Below are 26343 nucleotides of genomic sequence, written 5' to 3'. Positions count from 1 at the left end.
TTAAGTGAGAGGAGCGAAGATAGTGAGACAGACTCCTGCATGTGCCTTGACCGGGATCCACCCAGTGAGACAGACTCCTGCATGTGCCCTGACCAGGATCTACCCAGCAATCCCTATCTAGGGTTGATGCTAGAATCAACCAAACTATTTTTAGCACCTGAGGCTGACGTTCGGACCAACAGAGCTATCCTCAGTGTCTGGGCCAATGCTCGAACCAATGGAGCCACTGGCTGCAGGAGGGGAAGAAAGAGAGAAGGGGGAAGAGAAGCAGATGGTTGCTTCTCATGTGGGCCCTGACTGGGAATCGAACCCAGGATGTCCGCACGCTCGGCCAATGCTCCATCCAATGAGCCAACCAGCCAGAGATGAGAGACTTTAAAAAAATAAAATTAAATAGAACTGCCTGACTAGGCGGTGGTGCAGTGGAAAGAGCATTGGCCTGGGACACTGAGGACCCAGGTTCGAAACCCCAAGTTCTCCCACTTGAGCATGGGTTCATCCAGCTTGAGTGCAGACTCACCAGCTTGAACATGGGATCATCGACATGACCCCATGGCCGCTGGCCATTGGCTTGAGTCCAAGGTCGCTGGCTTGAACAAGGGGTCACTGGCTCAGCTGGACCTCCCCCTAGTCAAGGCACATATGGAAAGCAATCAATGAACAACTAAGGTGCTGCAACTATGAGTTGATCATCTCATCTCACTCCCTTCCTGTCTGTCTGTCCCTGTCTGACTAAACAATTAAATAGGTGAAAAGAATAATATTAGTATTATCTTCAAGTGAAAAAAGTTACATAAAAAACATAATTATGGTACTTACATTTGGCTTGGCAATAAATAATAGTAATGTATTTTCAAAATTGTGGAAACTTTGAATGTGCTTTTAACCACAAATTACAATATAGCTATATTTGGGAGATGGGGGAGAGAAGATCTGAGAGAAATAAAGGAATAATCCACCACATTAACAACATGAAGTTAATAGATAATATCTAAAACTGTTGAATCAAGAAATAGCAGAATATATTTATTTATTTAGAAATCTAGCAATAAATGGCAGAAAGTACCCAAAGTGCTCAGAGTCATTTCAGAAGGATCGAATCTTGCTGTGCAGAAAGGGTAAAAGAGTTTGTTTTTGTTATAAATCTTTTAACTCTATTTTACCATAAGCTATGTGCATAAAATAGTCTAATAAAAATAAAAACGAATGAAATTTCATTTTGAATCGGATGTACTGTTGTCAAACAAAGAGCAGTACTTTGGAGGAGGCCTTCTCTAAAGTTTTTATAACTTGAAACATATTGAAAGAGATTGTACATTTTACTTTTGAAAATGGGAAATGTAAAACTCCTAATATGGAAGTACCTTGAAGCTAACAGGATAGCAGAGCTTAACATCACAAGCACTGTGGTCACCTCACCACAGTGGCTCTCCCTGTGGACAGGTCTGAATGGTGACAAGTGACACAGACTTCAGCACTCGGGGTGGCCGGCCCCAGGATGGTGGGACACACTGGCTGCAGGCTGAGGACAGTGCTTTGCTCTCCTGACCAATTCTGTCTCTGACTGAGCTCACGGTACTGTCAACCAAACGTGTCGCTGCTGGGGGTGGCCGCCCCTACTGTAGTGTATGCAGATTTGCACCAAGGAGAAAGGGAAGCAAAGGGGACATGGTGACACCATCTGAAGTGACAGATGGCAGACGGATATGTGTAAAGAGATTGGTGGTTAAGACCGTCATTTAAGAGGCATGAGAGGGAAACGGGCAGTGATCGAAAAGGGCAGATATTTAGTGGGATCCCAAGAATTGGCAAGAAGAAGCTCGGTAGCTGTTAAGGGGACAAGGGACAAAGGCATGAGAACATTCTGACGAAACACTGAGGTGGACAGGGCTGGGCAGGGGATGGGGTCTTCAAGGGACGGCAAAGTAGCAGCTTCACGGTCCGTGTCCTCCTCCTGTTAGAGGCCTGCTTCCTCTGGGTCTCACTCTGCGATGGACTAGAACTTCGCCTGCACCTCGGCCGGGCCACCTGTCCCACGAGGTCACCATGCAGGAGCCTGGTGGAGGCTCTGAGCCGGCAGGCGGCAGATTCCAACAGCTTCCACACCTCTGCCAGAATGCACCGCTGAACCGCACACAGCACTCGCTTCTTCCTTCCTTCCTTCCTTTTCTTTTCTTTCTTTCCTCTTGGATTTTTTTTTTTTTTTTTTTTTTGGGTGAAGCATCTGATTAAAGATGGAGGCAGTTTAGCCCTAGTGTAGAAGGAAATAGCATGTGACAAAGTCCACAACTCAGTGACACCCTCACAGACACCAGGCTGCCCACACACACCATGTCACCCAGCAGGCAGGCCCTCCACGTGTGTGGTCACCGCAGCGGTGTCTCCATGAAAGAAAAGAGAATCAGCCAAGGTAAAGGTGTCAGGCAAACCTGAACTTCACTAACTTCAGAAAAAGCAGCAATAACTTTTTTTTTTTTTTTGTATTTTTCTGAAGCTGGAAACAGGGAGAGACAGTCAGTCAGACTCCCGCATGCACCGGACCGGGATCCACCAGGCACGCCCACCAAGGGTGACGCTCTGCCCACCAGGGGGCGATGCTCTGCCCCTCCGGGGCGTCGCTCTGCCGCGACCAGAGCCACTCTAGCGCCTGGGGCAGAGGCCAAGGAGCCATCCCCAGCGCCCGGGCCATCTTTGCTCCAATGGAGCCTTGGCTGCGGGAGGGGAAGAGAGAGACAGAGAGGAAGGAGGGGGGGGTGGAGAAGCAAATGGGCGCTTCTCCTATGTGCCCTGGCCGGGAATCGAACCCGGGTCCCCCGCACGCCAGGCCGACGCTCTACCACTGAGCCAACTGGCCAGGGCCGCAGCAATAACTTCTTAAAGAAGCCTGAACCTCCCTCTCTCATTTGCTGACTGAGGCCTCAAATGTGTGCACAGATGCTGCAGACACACAGCCCGCGTGGGAAGCGGGGCCAAGGGCAGCACAGCGGAGAAAGCGTGGTGAGGGGTTTCAAGGTAGGAGTGTCGGGAGTCCCTACACAGAGGGCGGCAGGAAACTGACTTTTTTAGGAGGTGTGAAGACCACTGCTGACCAATTACGTGTCAAGTCAGTTCTGACAGACCAGCCACTGCTGACCTAAGAAACCAAGGGATATTTGTGTAGCTCAAGTAGATGCTAAAAAATGGCTTCTCCACTACAAGGAAACGGGCAGTGGCAGGCCCGGGGCTGGGTGCTGGCTTGGAGGGAGTGAGGAGGTGCCAAGTCTCTCCCCGCAGCGCTGGAGCAAGGGCACAGCATCATCCTTACGAGAACATGTGCAAATAGTCAACTCTTCCTCCAAATGAAAACATCCTCCCGTTAGCTCAAACTTGAACGCTGTCTGGGCCTACCGGTGCAAACCTGTGTACAATGCGCAGTTGTAGGACATTAAACAAGTGCTTCATTAGAGACAGGATGACAGGCATTCAGGTTTCCCTTGACAGTAAGTCCTGCCATGAAGCAAGGAGAGGAGCTGGGGAGAGGATGAACCGAGTGGTTTCCTGCAGGACAGAGGTGCTGTGGGGCCCGGGGTGGAGACGTGCACACAGCTCCCACTCACGAACACCCACCCAGCAGCGCGCAGCATGCGCATGGCTAGCAAGTTGCTAAACTCTCTGCCAAGTTAAAGAAGAGTATAGTTACCCCCGTTCGTCACAGGTGCAGGTGCAGACCCCGTTAGCTCACAGCACTTTCAGAATTTTCAATTATCCATTCAATAGCAGCCCAGCCCTGGAGCAACACAGAAGGATTTCAACACGGTGTAAGAAATCTGCCTCTCGCTGCAGACACAGCCCAGCCTGTCATTTCAACGGCAAAAGGAAGGCGCTGCAGTTTTACAGATACAGCCGTCCCCATTTCTGAGCAATCTCTCACTGTAAGCAGGCAGTTCTCAAGTTCAGAAATTAGGTGCTACGTATTCTGCCTAAAATTCTTGCGGCAGGTTGGGCAGCACTGACAGTAGCACCCTCATCGGCACCACCACCTACCGAGCGCAGGACCAGGGGGAGGAGCAGCCACCCTCGTGGTCTCCTCCGCACGCTGTCCCTCACTTTCGGGCTCCTGAATCCCGATGACCTGCCTCTCCATCTCCACCTCCTGTGCCCACCCTCAGGCTGCCAGCTGTCCCAGACACCTCCTCAGCTGACCGGGGGTGCTGTCAAATCATCACCTGGGCTGAGCCCTCCACCCAGGGACCCTGGGGAAGAGGACCTCCGGGGCGCCCTTTCTCATCTCACCTCCACCGGCTCACTCGCCAGTGCTGCCACCGGACGGCAGCTGACTCCAGGGAATCTTTGCAAAATGGAGAGGTTTAGCCAAACCACGTAATGCCTATTAAATATAAAACGACTAAAAATCCTGACTATCCTGCCTGACGATGTAAACACATCTTTTTGATGCGAGGGGTTTGTTTTGCTGACTAAACCTATGGTATTTTGGCGCTCTGCCTCCCTTGGGTCTGCCCTGCACATTCCCCTCTGAGGGGCACCCTCCTCTTGCTGCTGGTTTGTTTGTTTTTTTCTGAAGCTGGAAACAGGGAGAGACAGTCAGACTCCCGCATGCGCCCGACCGGGATCCACCCGGCATGCCCACCAGGGGCGATGCTCTGCCCACCAGGGGGCGATGCTCTGCCCACCAGGGGGCGATGCTCTGCCCCTCCGGGGGGTTGCTCTGCCACGACCAGAGCCACTCTAGCGCCTGGGGCAGAGGCCAAGGAGCCATCCCAAGCGCCCGGGCCATCTTTGCTCCAATGGAGCCTTGGCTGCAGGAGGGGAAGAGAGAAACAGAGGAAGGAGGGGGAGGGTGGGGGGTGGAGAAGCAAATGGGCACTTCTCCTATGTGCCCTGGCCGGGAATCGAACCCGGGTCCCCCGCACGCCAGGCCGACGCTCTACCGCTGAGCCAACCAGCCAGGGCCTTGCTGCTGGTTTTGAATGTAAGTGTGGAACAGGCTGTGGCATTAACGCTCAGCTGGACAGAGGGCCCAGCGCTCACGGACTTCTGGGACTACACATCCCACCTGCTCAGTCTGGTCCTTAACAGCGAGAGCACACACGGGCTCGCGCTGAGAGCCATACCTTCTTAGCATTGGAGGAGATTGTGTTGGCCATTAAACTTTCCAGATAGCTGCCAAGGCTGATTCCCTTCACGGTGATGATGGCTTCTTGTGTGAGCACTGTCCTACAGAAGAGCAAGAAGTAAAGGCTGAGCAGCCTGAGAGAGCAGAGGCTTCCCCCACCCCTGACCTTGCAGGTAAACATGTGGATGCCAGGGCGAAACCACGTACATTTCAGGGTTCTCCGGATGGGGTGTGTACACCAACCTCTCGTCCACGGACACCAAGTTTGTGAGTGTGATCTTAAAGAAAAGGAACAAGGGCTTTAGGTTGTACTTCTCTTGCATTTCGTTCTGAATCATCAGCCCATACTCTTCCCTCCCCCAATCAGCACTTACTGTAGCCAAAACAGAAGAAACATTTAGGCCCAGGAGACACCACCAAATTGAATCTGAGAGCAACCAGGTCCTGGCTGCTGCTCCTGGTAACTATCACCTGCCCATTCTCTACACCTCGCCCACACCTGAGCGGGGCCTGGCCTTCAAGGACAGGTACCCCCCACTTTTTGAAAGTTTGTATTTGCCACTTTGCTTTTAGGAAAGACCCACATTGGTCCCTGTTGTCGCCAACTGAAAGAAATCAAAGAGAATCTTTGCTTTTATGAAGAAAGGGTGAAAAGAGCATTCAGTATTTGTTTGGCGGCGAGTGGTTACCGAGGCAGTGCACACCCCGAGCAGCGAGTGGCCCCGACCAGCTCCTGCCCCAGCGGCCACTCAGCAGCTCACCTTCAAGCCCCACAGCCAGGATCTGTGTGAGCAGCTGAGCTCATTTTTACTTATTTTGTGCATTGTTACCAAGATGTGTCCTAATAAATTGCTTCTTCACTTTATACCAGTTCAGCTTACCTGAGGTTTTATAGGAACACTCTGTTTGGGGATAGTGGGGGAACCTGTCTTTTCAAAGTGCCAAACCCTCCGCAGAAAAGGACAAAATATTCCTGGGTTAGCAGGTAGGTAAACAAGCAGAACCTTCTAGCCACCAGCAGCAGACCCCGGCTTCGGGACACTGTGTCCCGGGTGTCACAGGGCAGAGCCCTGAATCTCCACAGACCAGGAGAGCAAGTGTGTATAGATAATGCCTCCTCTAGTGCTGTTCCCTGTACATCAACTAGCCTCTCGTGCACATTTTAATATTTTATATTAAAGCCTAATAAAAAACTGGATTCCTAGCACAGCACTGTCGCACAGAATTTTCCGTGATGTTAGAAATGTCCTATATCTGGGCTGTTCGTGTCAAAGCCACTAACCATGTGTGACTAATGAACACTTGAAATATGGCTAGTGTGACGGGAGAAACTGAATTTTTAATTTTACTTAACCCTAATTAATTTAAATAAAAAGCACCACATGTGGCTGCCACATTGGCCAATGTTATCTTTCTTTAACCCAATTTATTCTCTTAGCAAAAAGCCAATTCCAATATAAGACCACTTTTTTTAAAAAAAAAGTGTCAGTGGTCTAAAGCAGTGGTCCCCAACCCCCGGGCTGTGGACCAGAATCAGTCCATGGGCCATTTGGTACCGGTCCGCAGAGAAAGAATAAATAACTTACATTATTTCCGTTTTATTTATATTTAAGTCTGAATGATGTTTTATTTTTAAAAAATGACGATTCCCTCTGTCACATCCGTCTAAGACTCACTCTTGACGCTTGTCTTGGTCACGTGATACATTTATCCGTCCCACCCTAAAGGCCAGTCCGTGAAAATATTTTCTGACATTAAACCGGTCCGTGGCCCAAAAAAGGTTGGGGACCACTGGTCTAAAGCAATAATCTTCTAGCAATGATAAACTTAAAGCACTTGTTTCTTTGCTCATGCAATAGCCTTTTGCTGAACGCCTGCACCTGGCCCCACTGTTCCAACACACTGTTTGGGAAGTCTCTTTACTCCCATCAAGTTCAGAGTAATCAAGAGTCTCATTAGTTACAGTTGTAATGGAAATATTTAACAACATTAATAATTAAACTCCAATGAGCTATTATCATTTTATGTGCAATATTTTTATGCCAGGGCACTGTATTTTAGAAATCTTATTTCCCTTCATAAATCCTCATAACATTAGTATGAGATTTTTTTTTTTTTTTTTTTTTTTTTTTTTAGACAAGGAACATCAAGCCCAGGAAAGGTTAATACGGCACATACGCAGTCATACACAATTCAGTGATAATTTCAGGATGTAGGTTCATAACTGTCCTACTCCATACCCTATTTCCTTTCTACTAGCCCTGACGCACAGATGAACAAGCCTTCTCCACTGAAAACTAAGCTTTTCTAGGAGAGAGAAAAAAACCGAGTATGTGAATTGTCAGGAGTGGCCCGCGGGGGGACACCTGCTGGGCTCCCTGTGACTTTGTGCAGAGGGCTGCCTGGGACACGGGAAGGGGCCGCTGGCCAAGGCCCCAGACGGTCTGCCCCAAACTGGAAGTGGTTCGGAACCCAGTCTTCCAGCACGCAGCAACACAATCCACACAGTGGCTGTTATCAAGTAAACCATACTCCCAGCCCACGCATTCCCTGCAACATGCTTTTTCAAAGTGCATCGGGCCAATATAAAATTTTTTTAATTGAGAGAAGTGAGAGGAAGTGAAATAGGAAAGCTGCTTTTTAAATTACTGCTAAATCCAATAAAATAAAATTCCTGCTAAAAATCACCTTACAAATCACCTCTGCTATCGGTAGCTAGCAGTTGTACTGCGGGGCCAGGGGGGGGGGGGAGGGGGGGAGGGGGGGGGACCTGAAAAGGGGAGTTGGGGGAGGGGTCACAGTCTGTCTCCTGACCCGTCTGCTAGTTACATAGGGGTGTGCCCTTTGTGACAATTCATCATTCTATACATTTTTTTCTATATCTTGATGGTACTGGAATAAAAGGATAAGTAAAATACGACAAAATAAGTTCAGCCTATTAAAAATAAACCATCGCTAGACCAAAGGCGGACTGGAAATGAAATTAAACGAAGCCATTACGCACCGTCACCAAGACATACCAAGCACCTTTCTCATCTTAGGCCATTGCTTACATTGGTGGAACAAAGTTCCATTTTCTTTTCCACTGGATCCACAACAGAATGTTCTCTGATGTATGTCAAAGTCCTATTGGTTCCCAAAATCTAAAAAACAAAGCAAAGCTAAAATAATGTGTTAAAAATCTCATTTTGCAGCATCAAACGCAAAATACCATTTCGTTTACAAATTCGCTTATCTACACAGCGGGGCGCAGGGACGGCAGCCCTGTGGCAACCTCAGGTTTCTCTGCTGGCAGGTGGCACGGTGAACAAACGAATGAATTCAAGTAGAGCTGAGTGTACGACAGAGACAGCGACAAGTGTTTTGGCTAAAAAGAAGACGGGGCAGGGGCAGGAGCGCAGTGGGGGGGGGGCTCCAGAGTCAGGGAGGGAGGGAGGAAGCCATGCAGGGGTCTGGGGTGGGCAGCAGGGCGGCCCACGCGAGGAAGTGGCTGGTAGGCGGCATCTGTGAGGTGAGGAGAGGCTGGAACAGATCAATCCCTGGCAGTCCTCAGCGGAGACCACCCTGCTGGCACCTCGCCCTCGGACTTGCAGCCTCCAAAATGGAGAGGACAAATGTGGTGGTGTAAGCCCCCCAGCCCATCTGTGGCGTCTCATCAGGCAGCCAGAGCAAACAGATGCGCTGCTGTTGAGTGCCGCAGGAGACGGTTCTTCGGCGGTGGGGATGAGGGTGGAGGAGCCATGCCACGTGTCAGGACCCACAAAGATGGATAGTTTTGTTTATTATTATTATTATTATTATTTTGAGAGAGAAGAGTGAGAGGAAGAAACATTGATTTGTTGTTCCAGTTATTCATGCATTCATTAGTTGACTCTTCTATGTGCCAATAGGGGCCAAACCCGCAACTTTGGGGTATGGGGACGATGCTCTAACTCAGGGGTCGGGAACCTTTCTGGCTGAGAGAGCCATGAACGCCACATATTTTAAAATGTAATTCAGTGAGAGCCATACAACGACCCATGTATGTTACACATTATCCAATAAAAATTTGGTGGTGTCCCGGAGGACAGCTGTGATTTGCCCCAGCCCCCTGCAACCATGAACATGAGTGGTAGGAAATGAATGGATTGTAATACATGAGAATGTTTTATATTTTTAACGTCATTATTTTTTTTATTAAAGATTTGTCTGTGAACCAGATGCAGCCATCAAGAGCCACATCTGGCTCAGGAACCATAGGTTCCCGACCCCTGCTCTAACCAACTGGGCTACCCGGCCAGGGAGGCAGATGGATAGTTTAATGAAGTTTACAAATGAAGAAATCATCTCTTGGGCTCCCGGAAATCCCGAGTGGACACTCTAAGGGCAGGCTGTCATTTCCTGCAGATGGGTGCCAGCTGGACGGAGCAGGGACAGTGGGAGCAAAGCCATCAGGGCGGGCGGGCAGCTGAGCGGCTGAACGGGGCGGGGCGGTACCGGCAGGGGCAGCAGCTGCACTCACTGCGCGCACGAGGCTGGGCAGCCCCCACTCGGTGATGAGGAGGCGGTGGCTGTGAAGCCGACCGCGGCCGTCCACACTGCGCTCCAGCACATCCATGCCCACGACACAGGGGTTCATCGGGTTTGGGTACTTCTTCATAGCCGCCTTGATGACCGCGTCCCATGGGTGGCTGGAGGGAAAGCACAGTCACACAGCATAAGCAAGCAATCCCTCTGGTTTGTCAGGTGTGCCAGAGTGGCTCTGGGCGCCAGGGGTGCTGTACGCCACAGCCTGAAACGAAGAAAGCTGTTTCTTTAATTAAAGGTATATTCAAACAAATAAATTTGAGGAGTGCGGCTCCAGACCTAAACCCTGGATCCTGTGATCTTTCTGAGCAGACCACGGGCAATCCGAAGCCTTTCTCACAAGCCCCGCCGGACCCTGGGCACAGACCAGCACTCAGGCCCGGGGCTGCTCAGCAGGCCCCGCCCTGCCCCCCAGGAGCCCCACTCAGAGGGGCGGGGCTGAGGCACCTGCCTTCCCTTTGCCTCAACACCTTTCCTGTCCCAGGCCTCCATCCTCCCTCCAGCCCTCCCTCTGGTCCAATAGAGACAGAAACGCTTTAGTTTGGGGCTTCTGGGCCGTGAAACAATTCTTGGCATCCCCTGCCTGTCACCTGCCTCCCCCTGCAGTCCCATGGGGGTGACTAAATGCTAGGGACTGGCACCATTTTTTACTCTTGCCTGTACTGTTGCAGTGATTAAGGCTTGGTTGTGACTTTTACTTGCGCTTCTTGTCCTAACTGACTCCTCAGCACTGGAGCTCGACACCATTATAGCCAGAAAGCACACCTGCCTCTGCGTATCTAGAACAGGCTAGTGCTCCCAGCTACTGATAAGCGATGCAGAAGCAACTACTCTGATTCAGCTTCTAGGTGGTGTGTGACTTGAAGAGGCCACATATGTATTTCAGGTTATAAAAATAAATGTTCAAATTCTGAAAAATAAAGAAGGGTATGAGGAAATAAAATCACCCAGAATTTTACTTCTCCAGAGATAACACAATCTGTGTGGGAGACTCCACGGATGTTCCCTTAGGCTTTTCCTGCAGGCCGCCACAATGCCTCTGGTCCTTGAAGGGATGGACACCTGTGTCCCTGTTTTCTTTCCTGCCATCAGAGAACTCAAGCCAGGTACTAACTGCCCTACGGCTTCCCCGAGCTCTGTGCTTGCTTAGGCTCAAAACCTCAGACACAAGTTTGGTGGGAGCCAAGCCAGATGCCACATGATATATTTAGGATGGACCTTCCCCACAGTGCTTAATGTCCTAACTTTCTTCCTTCAGGATCTGTGCTCCCAGGAAGCAGCTGAGCCCCATGCAGAGATACGAATATCTCAATGACATCATCATTTTTCCAGATGTACCCAAGCATGTTTGAAAAGCATGTATAGACACAGCCCAGACTCAAGAACTAGACCTATGCACACACACACACACACATATGCGTGTACACACACTTTAAGAAAATTAAACTGAGATCACGCTCAATATATAAAACTTTTCAACCTGCTTATATTTTTGTTTGTTTGTTTGTTTGTTTTTTGTATTTTTCTAAAGTTGGAAATGGGAAGGCAGTCAGACAGACTCCCGCATGCACCCGACCGGGATCCACCCAGCATGCCCACCAGGGGGCGATGCTCTGCCCATCTGGGGCGTTGCTCTGTTCCAACCAGAGCCATTCTAGCGCCTAAGGCAGAGGCCATAGAGCCAACCTCAGCACCCAGGCCAACTTTGCTCCAATGGAGACTTAGCTGCGGGAGGGGAAGAGAGAGACAGAGAGGAAGGAGAGGGGGAGGGGTGGAGCAGCAGATGGGCGCTTCTCCTGTGTGCCCTGGCCGGGAATCGAACCCGGGACTCTTGCACGCCAGGTTGATGCTCTACCACTGAGCAAACCAGCCAGGGCCAACCTGCTTATATTTTTGATGAACATTTTTTATATCATAAAGCTATTTTCAGAAATATGATTATAAATAGCTGCACAGTAGGTCACCTTGTGGATATATTTAACATTCCCCAATGGCAGGTTATTGAGATTGCTTCCAATTCTCAAAGAAAGACCATAGTAAACATTTGTCTGCACTGGTCTTCCAACATACCTAGTTTTTCCTTAGGATAAATTCCTAGAAATGTAATTACTAAATCAAATATTAAGGATTATGAACAGCCCGACCAGGTGGTGGCGCAATGGATAGACATCGGACTAGGATGAGAAGGACCCAGGTTCAAAACCCTGAGGCACCGGCTTGAGTGTGGGCTCATCCAGCTTGAGTGTGGGCTCACCAGCTTGAGCACGGGGTCACTGGCTTGAGCATGGGATCATAGACATGACCCCATGGTTGCTGGCTTGAGCCCAAAAGTCACTGGCTTGAGCCCAAGGTTGCTGGCTTGAGCAAGGGGTCACCCACTCTGCTGTAGCCCCCTGGTCAAGGCACATATGAGAAAGCAGTCAATGAACAACTAAAGGAGCCACAACAAAGAATTGATGCTTCTCATCTCTCTCCATTCCTGCCTGTCTGTTCCTATCTGTCCCTCTCTCTGTCTCTCTCTCTGTCTCTATCAAACACACACACAAAAGAATGATTATGAACATATTGAACGTTTTTGTTCCATATTTTATATCCTTTTTAAATAGTACAACCTACTGGCCATTAATTTACTTTATCCTCATAAAACACTTGTCCTAGGTCAAAAAGTTAACAGGGCTCAGACTGAAACAAGGTGTCCCAACTTCCTACTCTATATTCTTTCCATGAATTCTATGGCTTCTAAATTGTCAGGGCCTGGGCTAGAATCTCCTCTCTTCAACAAAGAAATGCTGTTACAAACCATGGAATCATGTCACTACATTATGGTGTTTACTGGCTTTAACATAAAGAGATGAAGAAACAGGGCTCTGGGCTCTGGCTGGTTGGCTCAGTGGATAGAATGTGGGCCCAGTGAAAGGACAGACATACGAGTTAAATTCCCAGCCAGGGCACACGTGAGAAGTGACAATCTGCTTTTCTTCCCCTCCCTCTCCCCCTTCTCTCACTCTTCTCCTGCAGCCAGTGGTTCGAGAGGTTCGAATGGTTCGAGCATTGGCCCCAGGTGCTGAGGATAGTTTGGTGGGTCCAAGTGCATCGGCCTCAGGCGCTGAGGATAGCTCAACTGATCTGAGCATCAGCCTCGCCGGGTGGATCCTGGTCAGGATCTCACTGTCTCCCCTCTCCTCTCCCTTAAAAAAGAAGAAAAGAGGCCCTGGCCGGTTGGCTCAGCAGTGGAGCGTCGGCCTGGCATGCGGGGGACCTGGGTTCGATTCCTGGCCAGGGCACATAGGAGAGGCGCCCATTTGCTTCTCCACCCCTCCTCCTTCCTCTCTGTCTCTCTCTTCCCCTCCTGCAGCCGGGGCTCCATTGGAGCAGGGATGGCCTGTGCGCTGGGGATGGCTCCTTGGCCTCTGCCCCAGGCGCTAGAGTGGCTCTGGTCCCGGCAAAGCGACGCCCCGCCCCGGAGGGGCAGAGCGTCGCCCCCTGGTGAGGAGAGCGTTGCCCCTGGTGAGCGTGCCGGGTGGATCCCGGTGGGGCGCATGCCGGAGTCTGTCTGACTGTCTCTCCCCGTTTCCAGCTTCAGAAAAATACAAAGGAAAAAAAAAAAACAGCTCTGGCTGGTTCTGATGACTCTATAGCAGGGGTCTCAAACTCAACTCAGCATGTGGGCTGCAGAGCAAGATCACAGCCATTTCGCAGGCCGCACTAGGTCTACAAAAGGCAACTGTTATGCAACACTTTTCTCACTGCAGTTGAAAACAAAAAAAATCAGTACAACAAGCACAATTGTACATGCAGTTTACTCAGTGTCACAAAACGACCAGAAACTGTAGTTCGCATCACAAGTGCTGTTAACTAAGCTAATATCTAGCTAGGATGCTAGAGAAATGAAAAATACAAGTAGGCCCCTAGGCTTACTTAATTTTATCCAAAATATTTTGAACTTCGTGGATTAGTCTGCGGGCTGCACAAAATTGTTCGGCGGGCCGCGAGTTTGAGACCCCTGTTCTATAGGACACAGAGAGTGAACCCTGTCTTCCCTGAGGAAGAACTATCAGCAGCATGGTCAACCCAGGATGCTGGGAAGGAAGAGTTTAGAGAAATATGACAGCAGAAAGGGTCCTGGTTCCACAGGCAGGCCTTCTCTACCAAGTACTCAGTGAGCCGTGTAAGTCAGGTTTCTATGGGTTGTTCTCATAAAAACTACTAGTTTAAGCAGAACAGGCTATGCCTTCAAAAATTACTTAAAACTATTTAAAAGTTGAGGAAATATTTGTATTAAGCATATCTCACACATTGTTTCTTTTATATAGAAACCTTGCATCTTTTAGCTAATAATTTAAACTAAATACAACCTACTTAAAAGACTTATAAATAATTCCACTAATTATAGCAGGGTAACCACATGAGTTAATATAGACATTGACAGAACAATGGAGGAAAAGGGCAAACTTAATAACATTTTTTAAATAATAAAGTTTAAGAAAAAATAAATAAAAAAATAAAGTTTAAGTACAGTAAGTCCCCAAGTTACAAACATCTGACTTACATACAACTTGCACTTAACAACAGAGCACCATAAGGATTATTGGTAATCAACTGCAGTTGGATATCAGTGAAAATATCATCGAGTTACTCAACTCTCATGGCAAAGAACTAACTACTGAAGATCCTGTAGAGTGAGTGCAGCAGATGATAGCATTTAGGGAAGAAAACAAGGACTTAGAAACTCCTGAGCCAAAAGGTTTTCTACAGAAAAGTCAGCTGACACTTTTCATCTCATTGAAGCAGAATGGCAAAGTTAGAGGAGCAAGATCCTCATACAGAGAGGTTCACCAGAGTTTACCGTCCAGTTACCGGAGGCCTGAGATGCTACAGGGCCATTTATGATGAGACAAAGAAAAGCTCTGTACAGACCTCCCTGATGCCTTCTTCAAGAAACTGACTCCAGCAGCAGAGTCAGACCCTGACTCTCTAACACCAGTCCCATCCTCTCCAGAAAGTCCATCATCTTCTGCATCACTCAAGATTGTTTAAGGTTGTATTTTTTTTAAATAATTTTATTTTTTTAATGGGGCGACATCAATAAATCAGAATACATATATTCAAAGATAACAAGTCCAGGTTATCTTGTCGTTCAATTATGTTGCATACTCATCACCAACGTCAGATTGTCCTCTGTCACCTTCTATCTAGTTTTCTTTGTGCCCCTCCCCCTCCCCCTTTCCTGCTCCCTCTCCCCCCTCCCCCCGTAACCACCACACTCTTATCAATGTCTCTTAGGTTGTATTTGAAAATGTTTAAGTATGTATATGCACAGAAAGGTAAAAATAATAAGAAAAACATCTAAGTTGCACTTAAGTAAATGTACCCTTTCCAACTTACATACAAATTCAACTTAAGGACAAACCAACTAAGCCTATCTCATTTGTAACCCGGGGACTGCCTGTAGGGCAAGTCAGTATCATACACTTTTGGTTAAAGAAACAAGCTTGACACTCATTCAACTGGCAAAACCCAAAAAAGTCTGGCAACATCAAGTGTTGGAGTGGGTTTGGGAGAACGGGAAGCCGAGCATCACCGGCACAACCAGAGTGCAGTTTACCTCGGGATGAAAGAAGGTGTGGCCTTGTGGAGGAGCAATATATAAAAAAGTATATATGAAGTTGAATTAAATTGAATATAAACAATAAGGGTCACAAAAAATGGCTGCAGGAATGACTGAGATATTTACTCAGGGTGGGAAGAGAAGTCCTGCTGTAGTTTCCCTAGAAACCAGGAAGGGCATTCTTAATCACCTGATTGTTGGCCTCAATAATTATTCTGGAATGTGGTGACCTTTCTTTGTTCCTAGAGGGTATGCACAAGGGGCCCTCATGCAATAGCCTCCAGCCAAAAATTTTCCATAAAAAAGTAGGGTCTCGGCCCTGGCCGGTTGGCTCAGCGGTAGAGCGTCGGCCTGGCGTGCGGGGGACCCCGGTTCGATTCCTGGCCAGGGCACATAGGAGAAGCGCCCATTTGCTTCTCCACCCCCACCCCCTCCTTCCTCTCTGTCTCTCTCTTCCCCTCCCGCAGCCAAGGCTCCATTGGAGCAAAGATGGCCCGGGCACTGGGGATGGCTCCTTGGCCTCTGCCCCAGGCGCTAGAGTGGCTCTGGTCGCGGCAGAGTGACGCCCCGGAAGGGCAGAGCATCACTCCCTGGTGGGCAGAGCATCGCCCCTGGTGGGCGTGCCGGGCGGATCCTGGTTGGGTGCATGCGGGAGTCTGTTTGACTGTCTCTCCCCGTTTCCAGCTTCAGAAAAATACAAAAAAAAAAAGTAGGGTCTCAGACCGCCCCTGAGGCTCTAGAGAACTCTTCCTCTGTCCTTCTCAACGTGCACAGCGGGTAGACAACTTTGGAGCCCAGGCTGATGCTTTCTGGTCTGGTGATTTAGTGAGATTTGCACATACTCATAATTCTCTTTTTCTTAGTCTATTGCTTTAACTAGCTATTAGTCTGTAACCCAGGCTGATGTTTCCTCATCTGGTGACGTTGTATAGAGCTAGAGCCCAGGCTGACATTTCTTTGTCTGGTGACATTGTGTAGCTCATTATTGTGTTGATTCTTTTTCTTTATTCTACTTTAGGTTACATAAGTTCAAACTCCTTTTTTATTCTGCCTTATTACTTTTTATTAATCATAATAAATTTCCCCCTATATTCCATCTATGAGTAATTGCAACTCTGTAACATGCCTCCTGCACAGCACGGACCTGTGATCTCCATCAGTGTTCTCAGCTGTCTGGGTTAGGCACTGTAAGGCCAGTGGCCGTGGCCGTGCAGGTTTACATTGGATTCAGGCAAATGATAAAGGAATAGTGGAGGCAGAAAATGGTGGGCCATTTCGTTTATTAGAGTCTCGCAACAGTGGACAAGCAAACAGGCAGGAAAAACTGCTTCCCTCTCTCTCAAGGCTCCCAAGCCCCAACCTCCTCTCCAGATTCCCTGGACTCACTCTCCAGACTCCCTGGACTCACTCTCTGGATTCACCGGACTCACAGGCCCCCCCCCCCACAAGCAAAACCAGCCAGATGGAAATACCCCTTCTCTGGCAAACAATAACAAACAATCGCCCCTCCCCATGTGTTGGGCAAATAAGTTTGTAAAATCTGTATTTTCTGGTTTTGCTCACTTTTATTGTTAAAAATGGTGCTGCCCAAGTGGGGCAGTTGATTACCTTCCTGCTTGGGAAGGGGGTTGGTCATGCTAATGTGTGCTGGAGGAGGGCTTCTGCACCAAAAAGTTTTAAAAGGAGGAGCTAAGAGGCCATTTTGAGGAGACCACGTCATTGCAGAGGAGGCAGGGAGCAAGATCGCGGGGAGCTGAAGGGGAACAGAGGATTTGAATCTAGGAAAAACCAGAGAAAGTCAGTGGCTTTGGGAGCCCCGAATGGAAAGGGAAGTGTTTTCCCGCTGTGTGTATTTTCTCACCCGCCAGTTGCAAGCTAGAATAAAGGTAATGGCTCACCAGTTCTTGGGTCCGTTGTTTCATTACGATCTGTCCAAATCAAATGGGAACCTACACGGGCCAGGCGGCTGTGATGGTGGCCACAACTACTGGACTTACACCATGGAGGCAGGCAGTCGGCAATTTGCAATCTGCTGCCCTGAGGGCAAGCACCCACAGCCTTCCATAGACTATACATGCACACATGGCGCTGCCCCAATACAAGCAAGCAAACCTAAACACACTTGTTACAAACTTATTTGCCCAACATTCCACCCCTTTACGATTGCTCGCTTTACAATCTACACCACAGGTACCTTACACGAAGGTCCCTATGCCAGGAGTTAGGCACATTACATAAACAGACTACAGCAACAGTACAAGAAATACAATTACAAAGGTGCCCTTCACAATGTCTCTATGAGCACTCTGCCCAGGCCACAAAGTGGAGGCCCATCTCTAGCCCTCTACTCCACGGTGGGTGGGAGGGCCTGTATAGTCCAGGGCTGTGTCCATGAAAACCTTAAAGTATTCTAAAGTATTCTTGATGCGTCTTTCCAACTGGATGAGAACAGCTTCCCAGATGGATGAGGGCCTCCACCAGAGCTTCCCCACACCATCAGGGTCTCTCATACAGTCCAATTATCATGTCCATTAAACAAAGGAGCCAGTGCCCCCCTTTGGTCACAGTCCAAGAGTCCATTACACTGTTCTGTGATCAGTCCATGATAGACAGCCCAGCTGTCTGTGCAAATCACCAAGGTCAAGTTCCATTACAGGCAACCAGGTTCACATGGGGCCTCAGGCCTCCCCCCTCATCCTATTGTCATGGCAATTCTGAAGATGCTGCCTTAAGGAGGAGTGTGTGGTAATGGTAGCCAATTTATTCATCTTTGCTCTGGAGAGCATGATGCCATCCACCCCTATGTCCTATCATTGCAGCAACCCTACCAGGGGTTCAGTGGGTATTCTTTGCTGCTGGGTTTTTACCGTCTGGACAACAAATGGCCAAGTTCTGAGTGTATGGATGGCAATTACAGCCCAAGCTTCCTCATCCTCAGAAGAGGAGCTGGAAATGCCTACTCCTGACAACTCAGAGCCACTCCAGCAGCACAGCTTCATTTTTGGCTCCTGAAGCTGCCAGCTGTCAGCCTGAAGCTGAACCCACAGTTGTTTCTCCAACAACTACTGTTGCCAACATTCAACTTCCAGAGCAAACTGTAATTCGTGAACCCGTTCGGCCACTTCTCCAGAGACTGTTCCAGTTCCAGGCACTGCTGGCGCTCAGCTTGCACATCACATTGCAGCTCTTGAACCTGGTTCACTTCTTTCTCCAGCACTCGCTCCAGTTCAAGCTGTTGCTGCCTATTGGTGTGCAGCTCATCCTAGAGTTTTCTACCTCAGGCAGCTTCTCACAGGGCTGTAAAAAACAGCCAGCCCACGGTCCCCAAAAGGACAGCCAGGGGAACCATAACACTCCTCTACCCTACCCCTCAAGGGTGGCTGCAGCTCCATACCAATCTGATCTGAATCCTGCCAACTACGCCAGATGTAAGGTCAGTGGCCATGGCCATGAAGGTTTTCATTGGATTCAGGTAGATGGTAAAGGAACAGCGGAGCCAGGAAATGGTGGGCCGTTCCATTCATTAGAGTCTTGCAATGGTGGACAAGCAAACAGGCAGGTAAAACTGCTTCCCTCTCTTTCAGGGTTCCCAAGCCCTGACACCCTCTCCAGACTCCCTAAACTCACTCTTTGGACTCACTCTCCAGACTCACTGGACTCACAGGCCCCAAGGAAAACATGCCTGAGTGGAAATACCCCTTCTCCAGCAAACAACAGCAAACAATCGCCCCTCCCCATGGAGGCAGGCAATCTGCAACTTGCAATCTGCTTCCCTGAGGGCAAGCACCTGCAGTCTTCCATAGACTCTACATACACACATGGGGCTGCCCAATACAAGCGAGCAAACCTAAACACATTTGTTACAAACTTGTTTGCCCAACAGGCACACAGGGAACTGCTAAGGCTTATCCTCATAAGGTCATGTTTCATGGTCAGCATGGTGGAGTGGGAATCCATCCCCAGGATGGGAGGCCTCCCTCTTTGGCCCACTGCAGGTCAGCCACATGGAGCACAGTGCTGGCGCCAGGAAGCTGGTGGGATCCACTCAGTACTCACAGTGGGCAGTGGGAAGAATGAGCCACAGACTCTCTCTCTATGCACAGTGAGGGTGTCAGAAACAGGAAGTGACACAAAATTATAGGTTGTCTGGGATTTTCCTAAAATAAACTGAAGGAAGAAGCAGTAGGTGGGGACATGTGGAACCAGACTGGCTGTGAGAGGGAGACTCACCCTGGAACAAGGCCCTGGGTGCTCATTACTCTAATCTCAACTTCCGGATGCTTTTGAAATTTCCATAAGAGCAAGTTTACAAACAGAAAGGATGACAGCTGCCACAAACAAGGCAAAGTGCTCCTGCACCTCCCCAAAGCGACTCTAGGCCCAGGTGGGCAGTTCTGAGTAGGGTCCACACATCCAGAGGCTCCCACACCCTGTCAGGAGGTCTGCAAGGGCGAAACTACTTCATAACGTTACAAGGCATTTGTCTTTCTCGCCCTATCACTGCAAAGTGGTGGGTAAAACTGGGACCTCTCCCCACGAATTAGGGCCAGGGCCCCAGTGCGCATTCAAGGTCACTGCTCACTGCTGTGCACTCAGGAAAACCATGCCTGTGTTTCTTAAGACTCTCCATAATGAAAATGGAAAGTTTTTTGTTTGATTACATTTAGACCCCTGAAGACTTTTCTTTTAATATTGACCACAAAATTGCTAAGACCCTTAGATACCTCACTGCGTGTAGCCGTAAACCTAAACTTATATAACAAAATTATTCACCACGGTACTACTACCTACAGCCTGAAACTCGAATGATTAATGGTGCTTCATACCCCTCTACAGGAGCCTGTTCTATATTCAATAAACCCCGATATACTTCACAAACCCTTGCCCATTCTGCCTATTTACTGCTATCTTCAGCAAATACAGGAAGTAAGCACAATGCAGGACGTAACAATATTAGGTCACAGGAGTTCAGAGTGCTTCTGCAGTGCCCAGAGAACCACGCAGGCAGGGGTGCTGGGCCCAGCAGGCTGTCACCTCTGCTTGGAACAACTCAGGGGCAAACTTGGGTTATTCAGTCTGGCATATCTGGCAGACAGTTTCTCAGAAATTAATGAAATGAGCTCATCATTTCAAGGAAAACAAGTGATAATATTTGTTGCCAAAGATAAAATTTGGGTTTCAAGTAAAAATCGGAATTTTTGAAAACTTGTATTGACTCCCATGACCTGACAACTGCCCCGCACTGTAACTAGGTAAACCATATATTCCAATGACCAGTACAAGATGCCACAGAATCACACACCAGAGACTCATTCAACACAGGACAGGACAGCTACTCTGGTCTTACATTGTCTGATTTTACACTGTAACTACATTGAGGAAATACCGCTTGTTTTGTTGTAGTAGCCACAATTACTTTAAAAAACTATTAAAACATGCCTAGCCCTTCCATCAGGGATTTATTGACACACTGTGTGAGGCTGTTTTAGTCATATACCTATACATATAACATATACATATAACAGATTATAAAACACTGAATGCAGAAGCAGATCTGAGTATCAGGCCATCTTCAAATAAGCCAGATACTATAGAAACCAGAAAAAAAGACAAAAAACCCCAAAATATATATAGTATCACTCTTCTTACTAATTTGAGGAATTTTGAAAAATATAGGGTTTTTAAAAAAAATATTATTTGTTAATATAATGAGTTTGTTAATTTTAATGAATTAGTAAACAGTATTTAATTTGTTTTAATTTCTGATATAGTAAATATGGATAGCTATAATTCACATAAACAAAAACTGTTTGGTGTCCCCAATATTTTCTCAAAGTGTAAAGAAGTCCTGAGGCAGAAAAGATTGAGAATTGCTGGCCTAAGTGGGTCCTTGATTAAGTGGACCAGAAATATATATATGGGAGGTCACTACGGTATGATGTGTAATAAGGGGGGAAACATAATGTTCTTTCAATAAGAGAAAGGATAAATTGTAACATTCATACAATGGGATATTATATAGCTATGCTATATATATATACACACACATAGATATCAAAGTCATACTGTTGAGAGGAAAGGGAAATTGTCCAAAAGATCTGTCAAGATGACGTCACTGATTTCTATTTTAAAACAATAAACACATGCACACATAAATGCAGTCAAATGGAATATACTCCTTCAAAGGGACACCCACCAAATTCACAATCTTGTCTGCCTGTGGGAAGAGAGAGAAGGGTACCACACTGGGGAGGTGCTTCAACTCTTATCTGTAACGTCCCATTTCTCTTACTTAAAAAAGAAGAAGAGAAGAGGAAGAGGAAGAGGAAGAAAGAAGAAGGAGGAGGAGGAGGAAGAGGAAGGAGAATAAAGAAGGAGAGGAGAAGAAAGAAGGAGAGGAGGAAGAGGAAGAGGAAGAGAGGAGGGGGAAGGAGGAGGTTGGGGGGAGGGGTGGGGAAGAGGTGGGTGGGAGTGGGGGGAGGGGAGGAGGAGGTGGGGGGAGAGGGAGTCGGACCAGGTGGTGGCACAGTGGATAGAGCATCAGACTGGGATGTGGAGGACCCAGGTTCAAACCCCGAGGTCCCCGGCTTCAGCATGGCTGAATCCAGCTTGAGCGTAGGCTCACCAGCTTGAGCGCAGGGTCACAGGCTTGAGCATGGGGTCACAGGCTTGAGCATGGGATCATAGATGTGACCCCATGATCGCTGGCTTGATGGCATGAAGGCCAAGGTTGCTGGCTTGAGCCCAAGGTCACTGGCTTGTGCAAGGGGTCACTCGCTCTGCAGCAGCCCCCCCTTCTTCCCCTGTCAAGGTACATATGAGAAAGCAATCAATGAACAACTAAGGAGACTAAGGAACCACAACAAAGAATTGATGCTTCCCATCTCTCTCCTTCCTGTATGTCTGTCCCTATCTGTCCCTCTCTCTGTCACAAAAAAATTAATTAATTTAATTTTTTTTTAAAAAGTGTGGGGAGAGGGGCATTCTTTTTCCTGCTCCTGGCTAGAAAGCAAGTTTGCTTTAGGGCACCACCTCCTCCAAAATCCTTAATTCCCGAGCTGGGCAGGACCTACTAGAGACCTTTGCTGGTAATTGTTGGAATTCAGAGTATATGGCCGTGATCTCTGCTGGAAGTCTCCTTGTGCTGGCTCTGTTACTGAAGATGTTATAGGTCTACCTGAAACCTAAGTCAGTATTGTGAGAATGGAATTTATAAACCTGATAACTTCTGTTTGGTTCTGTTACTCATTTTTTTTATTGCTGTTAATTCAAGGGGCAAAGGTTGCATAAAATCCAGTCTGTTCTAGAAAAAGTGGCCTTCCCAGCACATAACATTTCAAATGTCAAAGTACATGATAAACATACAAATAAGGAGAAGGTAACATACTTCCTATGTACAGTACAGTATTTTGAATCATAAAATATGCCCCTTTCTATATTTTTATATTTCAGTCCTATAATTTTCATTACTATTTAGAGAATCTTAAACCCGATCTAAGTAACACACTAATTCCGGTGCTTTCTCAAAGTGTTCGCCATTTTTTGCAGACACATGTGCCTTTCTCTCTGCTGTGCCTGATCTCCAATCCAGTCTGTGGGGTTTCTTTGGAATGTAGGAAGAAATCTTGACATGATCAGAAGTTTTTGTGCCTAATTATTTCTTGCCTTTACAGAGCAAATTATTAATTTCTGATAAAATATTCATCTGACAGTACAACAAATATATAAAAGAAACAAGTTTAGAGAGAAAAGATCTATAGCCCTCAAAGAAAAAATAGCCTGACCTGTGGTGGCACAGTGGATAAAGCATCAACCTGAAATGCTGAGGTTGCTGGTTTGAAAACCCGGGCTTGTCCGGTCAAGGCACATATGGGAGTTGATGCTTCCTGCTCTTCCCCCCTTCTCTCTCTGTCTCTCTCTCTCCTCTCTAAAAATGAATAAATAAAATCTTAAAAAAAAAAAAAGACCAAAAAATCACGGATTTTAACAGACTAAGCAAGGGGGTAACTCCACGATAGCCCCACCAGAAAGCTGGGGTTCCAATGTGGTGCTGTGTGGGCACACAGCACTGCGCCACTCACAGCCGCAGGGCCTACCCACATTGTCCTCCACCAACTGCATTTCCCGTATGTCAATTTTCATTATGGCCCTTTGTTCTGCCTTCAGAAACCAATGGGGCAAGGGACCACCAGCGCCTAGTCCACTGAACTTGAGGCTGGGTTCACTGAAATTCCTTTGGCAGGCAGCCACCCTCATTTTGGAATGGCAGCTGACCTCCATGAGATTCCTCAGCCCCTCGCTGAGCACCTACTATGTGCTAGGGATACAAAATGAACAAAGTATGTACAGGCGATCACAGGGACGGACCTCATAAAAATTATGCTAAGTGAAAGGCAGACACAAAAGACTGCGTGTTGTGTGATTCCATTGATATCAAAAGTCCAGACAGGCAAAGCTATAGAAACAAAAAACATATTCCAGATGCTTGGGGCGGGGGATGGTATGGAGAGTGTCTGCAGTGGGCATGACGGCTCTTCCATATAGGATGATGGAAATGTTCTAAAACTGGCCTACCGGCCCTGGCCGGTTGGCTCAGCGGTGGAGCATCGGCCTGGCGTGCGGGGGACCGGGGTTCGATTCCCGGCCAGGGCACATGGGAGAGGCTCCCATTTGCTTCTCCACCCCCCCCCCCTCCTTCCTCTTGTCTCTCTCTTCCCCTCCCGCAGCCAAGGCTCCATTGGAGCAGGGATGGCCCGCGCGCTGGGGATGGCTCCTTGGCCTCTGCCGCTTGCTCTGGTTGCTGCAGAGCTGCGCCTGGGGGGGGGGGGGGGGGAGAGCATCACCCCCTGGTGGGCGGAGCGTCGCCCCTGGTGGGCGTGCCGGGTGGATCCCGGTGGGGCGCGTGTGGGAGTCTGTCTCTCCGGGTTTCCAGCTTCAGTAGAAGAAAATTATTAATAAAATAAAATAAATAAAACTGGCCTACCAGGGTGGTTGTCAACTCTAAATTTACTAAAAAATTGTTGAATTGTACATTTTAAATTGGTTAATTTTATCAATAGTGACTTTTCACAGCTGACAATTCACTTCTGCTTGTCAAGCAACATTTTACAAATTTCTAGGGCAGTCCTTGTCAAATATTCTGTGAGAAAACAGCCCCACTGCCCAGGCCTCTACAGTGTACAATGACTTAACTTCTCCCCACTGCGCCTAGATGGCGCTATCTGGGTCCCACTCTTGGGAGAACTGAAGAGAATCATTCTGAGAATGACTGAGAGTCATTCTCACTTTCCCTGGGGCTCTCAAGAACCCCCAGCTAAGAGAAGGCTGTGGGCTGTACAAATTCAACACTAACATTGGATCCCATCAAGTCTAAAGAGGTCATGAAAAATAATTTAGAGGTTTTAACCTTTTGGCGAATTTTTATTATAATTTTACATTAATAAGGCCAAAGGATGACAATTCAATTTCATGCAGTTTTTAAATTTTTTAAATTTATTTTTAAATTATACTTGACGATTGTTTTAAAAATGCTTTTCTAAGTGGGGCTGGGGTATTTAAAATTCTTTATTCCTTTAAAAAATATTAAATAATGATTTCAGAGTGTCACAGGTAAGTGACAAGACGAAGATGCCACTTAGGTAGCGAGGGCACTTTTACACAGCTCCCAGTTTTCCATGATAGCTTGGAGGCCTTCCACAGCTCCCCATGTGCCTTCTCTGTATCTGGCTTCCTCCCGACTCCGGCTTCCTCCCGACTCCTAGCCGCTGTGGACGGTTCATTCATAAAACAAGCATAATGTGTGTGATCAGCCGCAGTGCGTCATCTCAGCCGAAGACCTGGCCGCTCTCCAGGCCCCGGCCCTCCTAGGATCCCGCGCCTCTTGCCCCAAATGAGAACAGGGGTAGGCGAAATCAGGCCTGAGTGAGCTGAGGAGTGCGCGCTGCCTCCTGGCCGGGTCCCCTCCCAGCCGTCCAGCCCCGCACGACCAGCCTCCTTGAGCCGCGAAAGGAAAGGCTGCTCCCTCCCCAGCGCTCCAGCAATCCCACCGCCGCCTCCCTCGGTCAGGTAGCGCCTCTCCACCTGACCACTCCACCAGGCGGGACAGAGCCTGAGCCTCTCTCTAGGTGGCCGAGGCCGCGATCTGGGGATGGTCAACCTCAGGCTGGGAAGGCTCTGCGAGGGCAGAGTCTGGGCGCCGGCCTTCCTTGGCCTCCCCAGCGGCGCCCGCCGGGACCCCACGGGGACCCGCAGCCTGACCTCACCCGAACACATGCTCCGAGCTCCAGATCCTCATCGCCGCCTGCCCGCCCGGCCTGCGGGACCGACTCGGGTTCCGAACACCGGACCCCGGACCCCAAGCGCACGGTGCTCCCTTCCGGCGCACGGGGGCGGGGCCTGCGCGGGCTGGGCGGGCGCTCACTCCGCACCAGCCTGCCTGTCAAGTGACAGTGCGGGCTGCGGTCGCTATTAATAGATATGCGGGACGCCGCTGCGTGGTCTGCCCCAGTCTGCGCAGCAAGGAGTTTGCACAGAGCGCCCGCTGCAAACGTGGCGATGGCGGTGGGGCCGATTCCTTTTCTTTTCTTTTTTTTTTTAACATACGTATACATGTAGATATAGATTTATTTGCATATAACTGAAATCTCAGTATAGTTCAGGCTGTCCAAAGCCCTTTCTAGCCAGGCGGATTTTATTGTTGGGTGATATAAAGAAAAACAAAATCTGCCCGCCCAGAAAAATCTCTCCACAGGAGTAGAATCAAAAAGGAGGCTACGTAAAAAATAAAAAATAAATAAAATTAAAAAAGAAAGGAGGCTACACTACTGAATAAGCGTTAAAGCCGAGAGCGGTGCGCCCCCGCCCTGCACCGCCCTGCAGCAGCCCGCTGAGCCGCGGAGGGGCGGGAGTGTTGCCCTCCACAGACGTGGGTGCAGCCCTCGCTCCCTGTGATCGTGCAGGAGAGGCCTTGAGAGCACCGCTCTTCCGACAGCCTTCATCCTAAATTCGCCAGGCACCTGGAGCGGCCATTTGTGTTTGCTAATTATCTTAATATATA

At 48.4% G+C, this 26343-nt stretch overlaps 1 protein-coding gene across 3 annotated transcripts; it reads right to left on the bottom strand.

Moving 5' to 3' along the window:
• Positions 1 to 2117: 2117 nt before the first annotated feature.
• PRELID3A (PRELI domain containing 3A) lies at positions 2118 to 25677 on the bottom strand. Of its 3 annotated transcripts, XM_066352766.1 has the most exons (8): positions 25550 to 25672; positions 23072 to 23214; positions 9615 to 9783; positions 8167 to 8256; positions 5321 to 5391; positions 5112 to 5214; positions 3680 to 3766; positions 2118 to 2251 (listed from the first exon to the last, which is right to left on the bottom strand). In XM_066352766.1, exons 2-7 carry the CDS (start codon positions 23095 to 23097, stop codon positions 3713 to 3715), a joined length of 513 nt encoding a protein of 170 aa, XP_066208863.1. In that variant the 5' UTR covers positions 23098 to 23214; positions 25550 to 25672; the 3' UTR covers positions 2118 to 2251; positions 3680 to 3712. The 3 variants fall into 3 exon arrangements, with proteins under 3 accessions (XP_066208863.1, XP_066208861.1, XP_066208862.1); XM_066352764.1 differs by lacking the exon at positions 23072 to 23214 and having other exon boundaries at positions 25550 to 25677; XM_066352765.1 differs by lacking the exons at positions 23072 to 23214; positions 25550 to 25672 and adding an exon at positions 21913 to 22090.
• Positions 25678 to 26343: the final 666 nt, after the last annotated feature.

The sequence above is a fragment of the Saccopteryx leptura genome, chromosome 11 (genome assembly GCF_036850995.1).
Source record: "Saccopteryx leptura isolate mSacLep1 chromosome 11, mSacLep1_pri_phased_curated, whole genome shotgun sequence".
Taxonomy (NCBI): Eukaryota; Metazoa; Chordata; class Mammalia; order Chiroptera; family Emballonuridae; genus Saccopteryx; species Saccopteryx leptura.
This window is presented reverse-complemented; position numbering and strand designations above follow the sequence as displayed.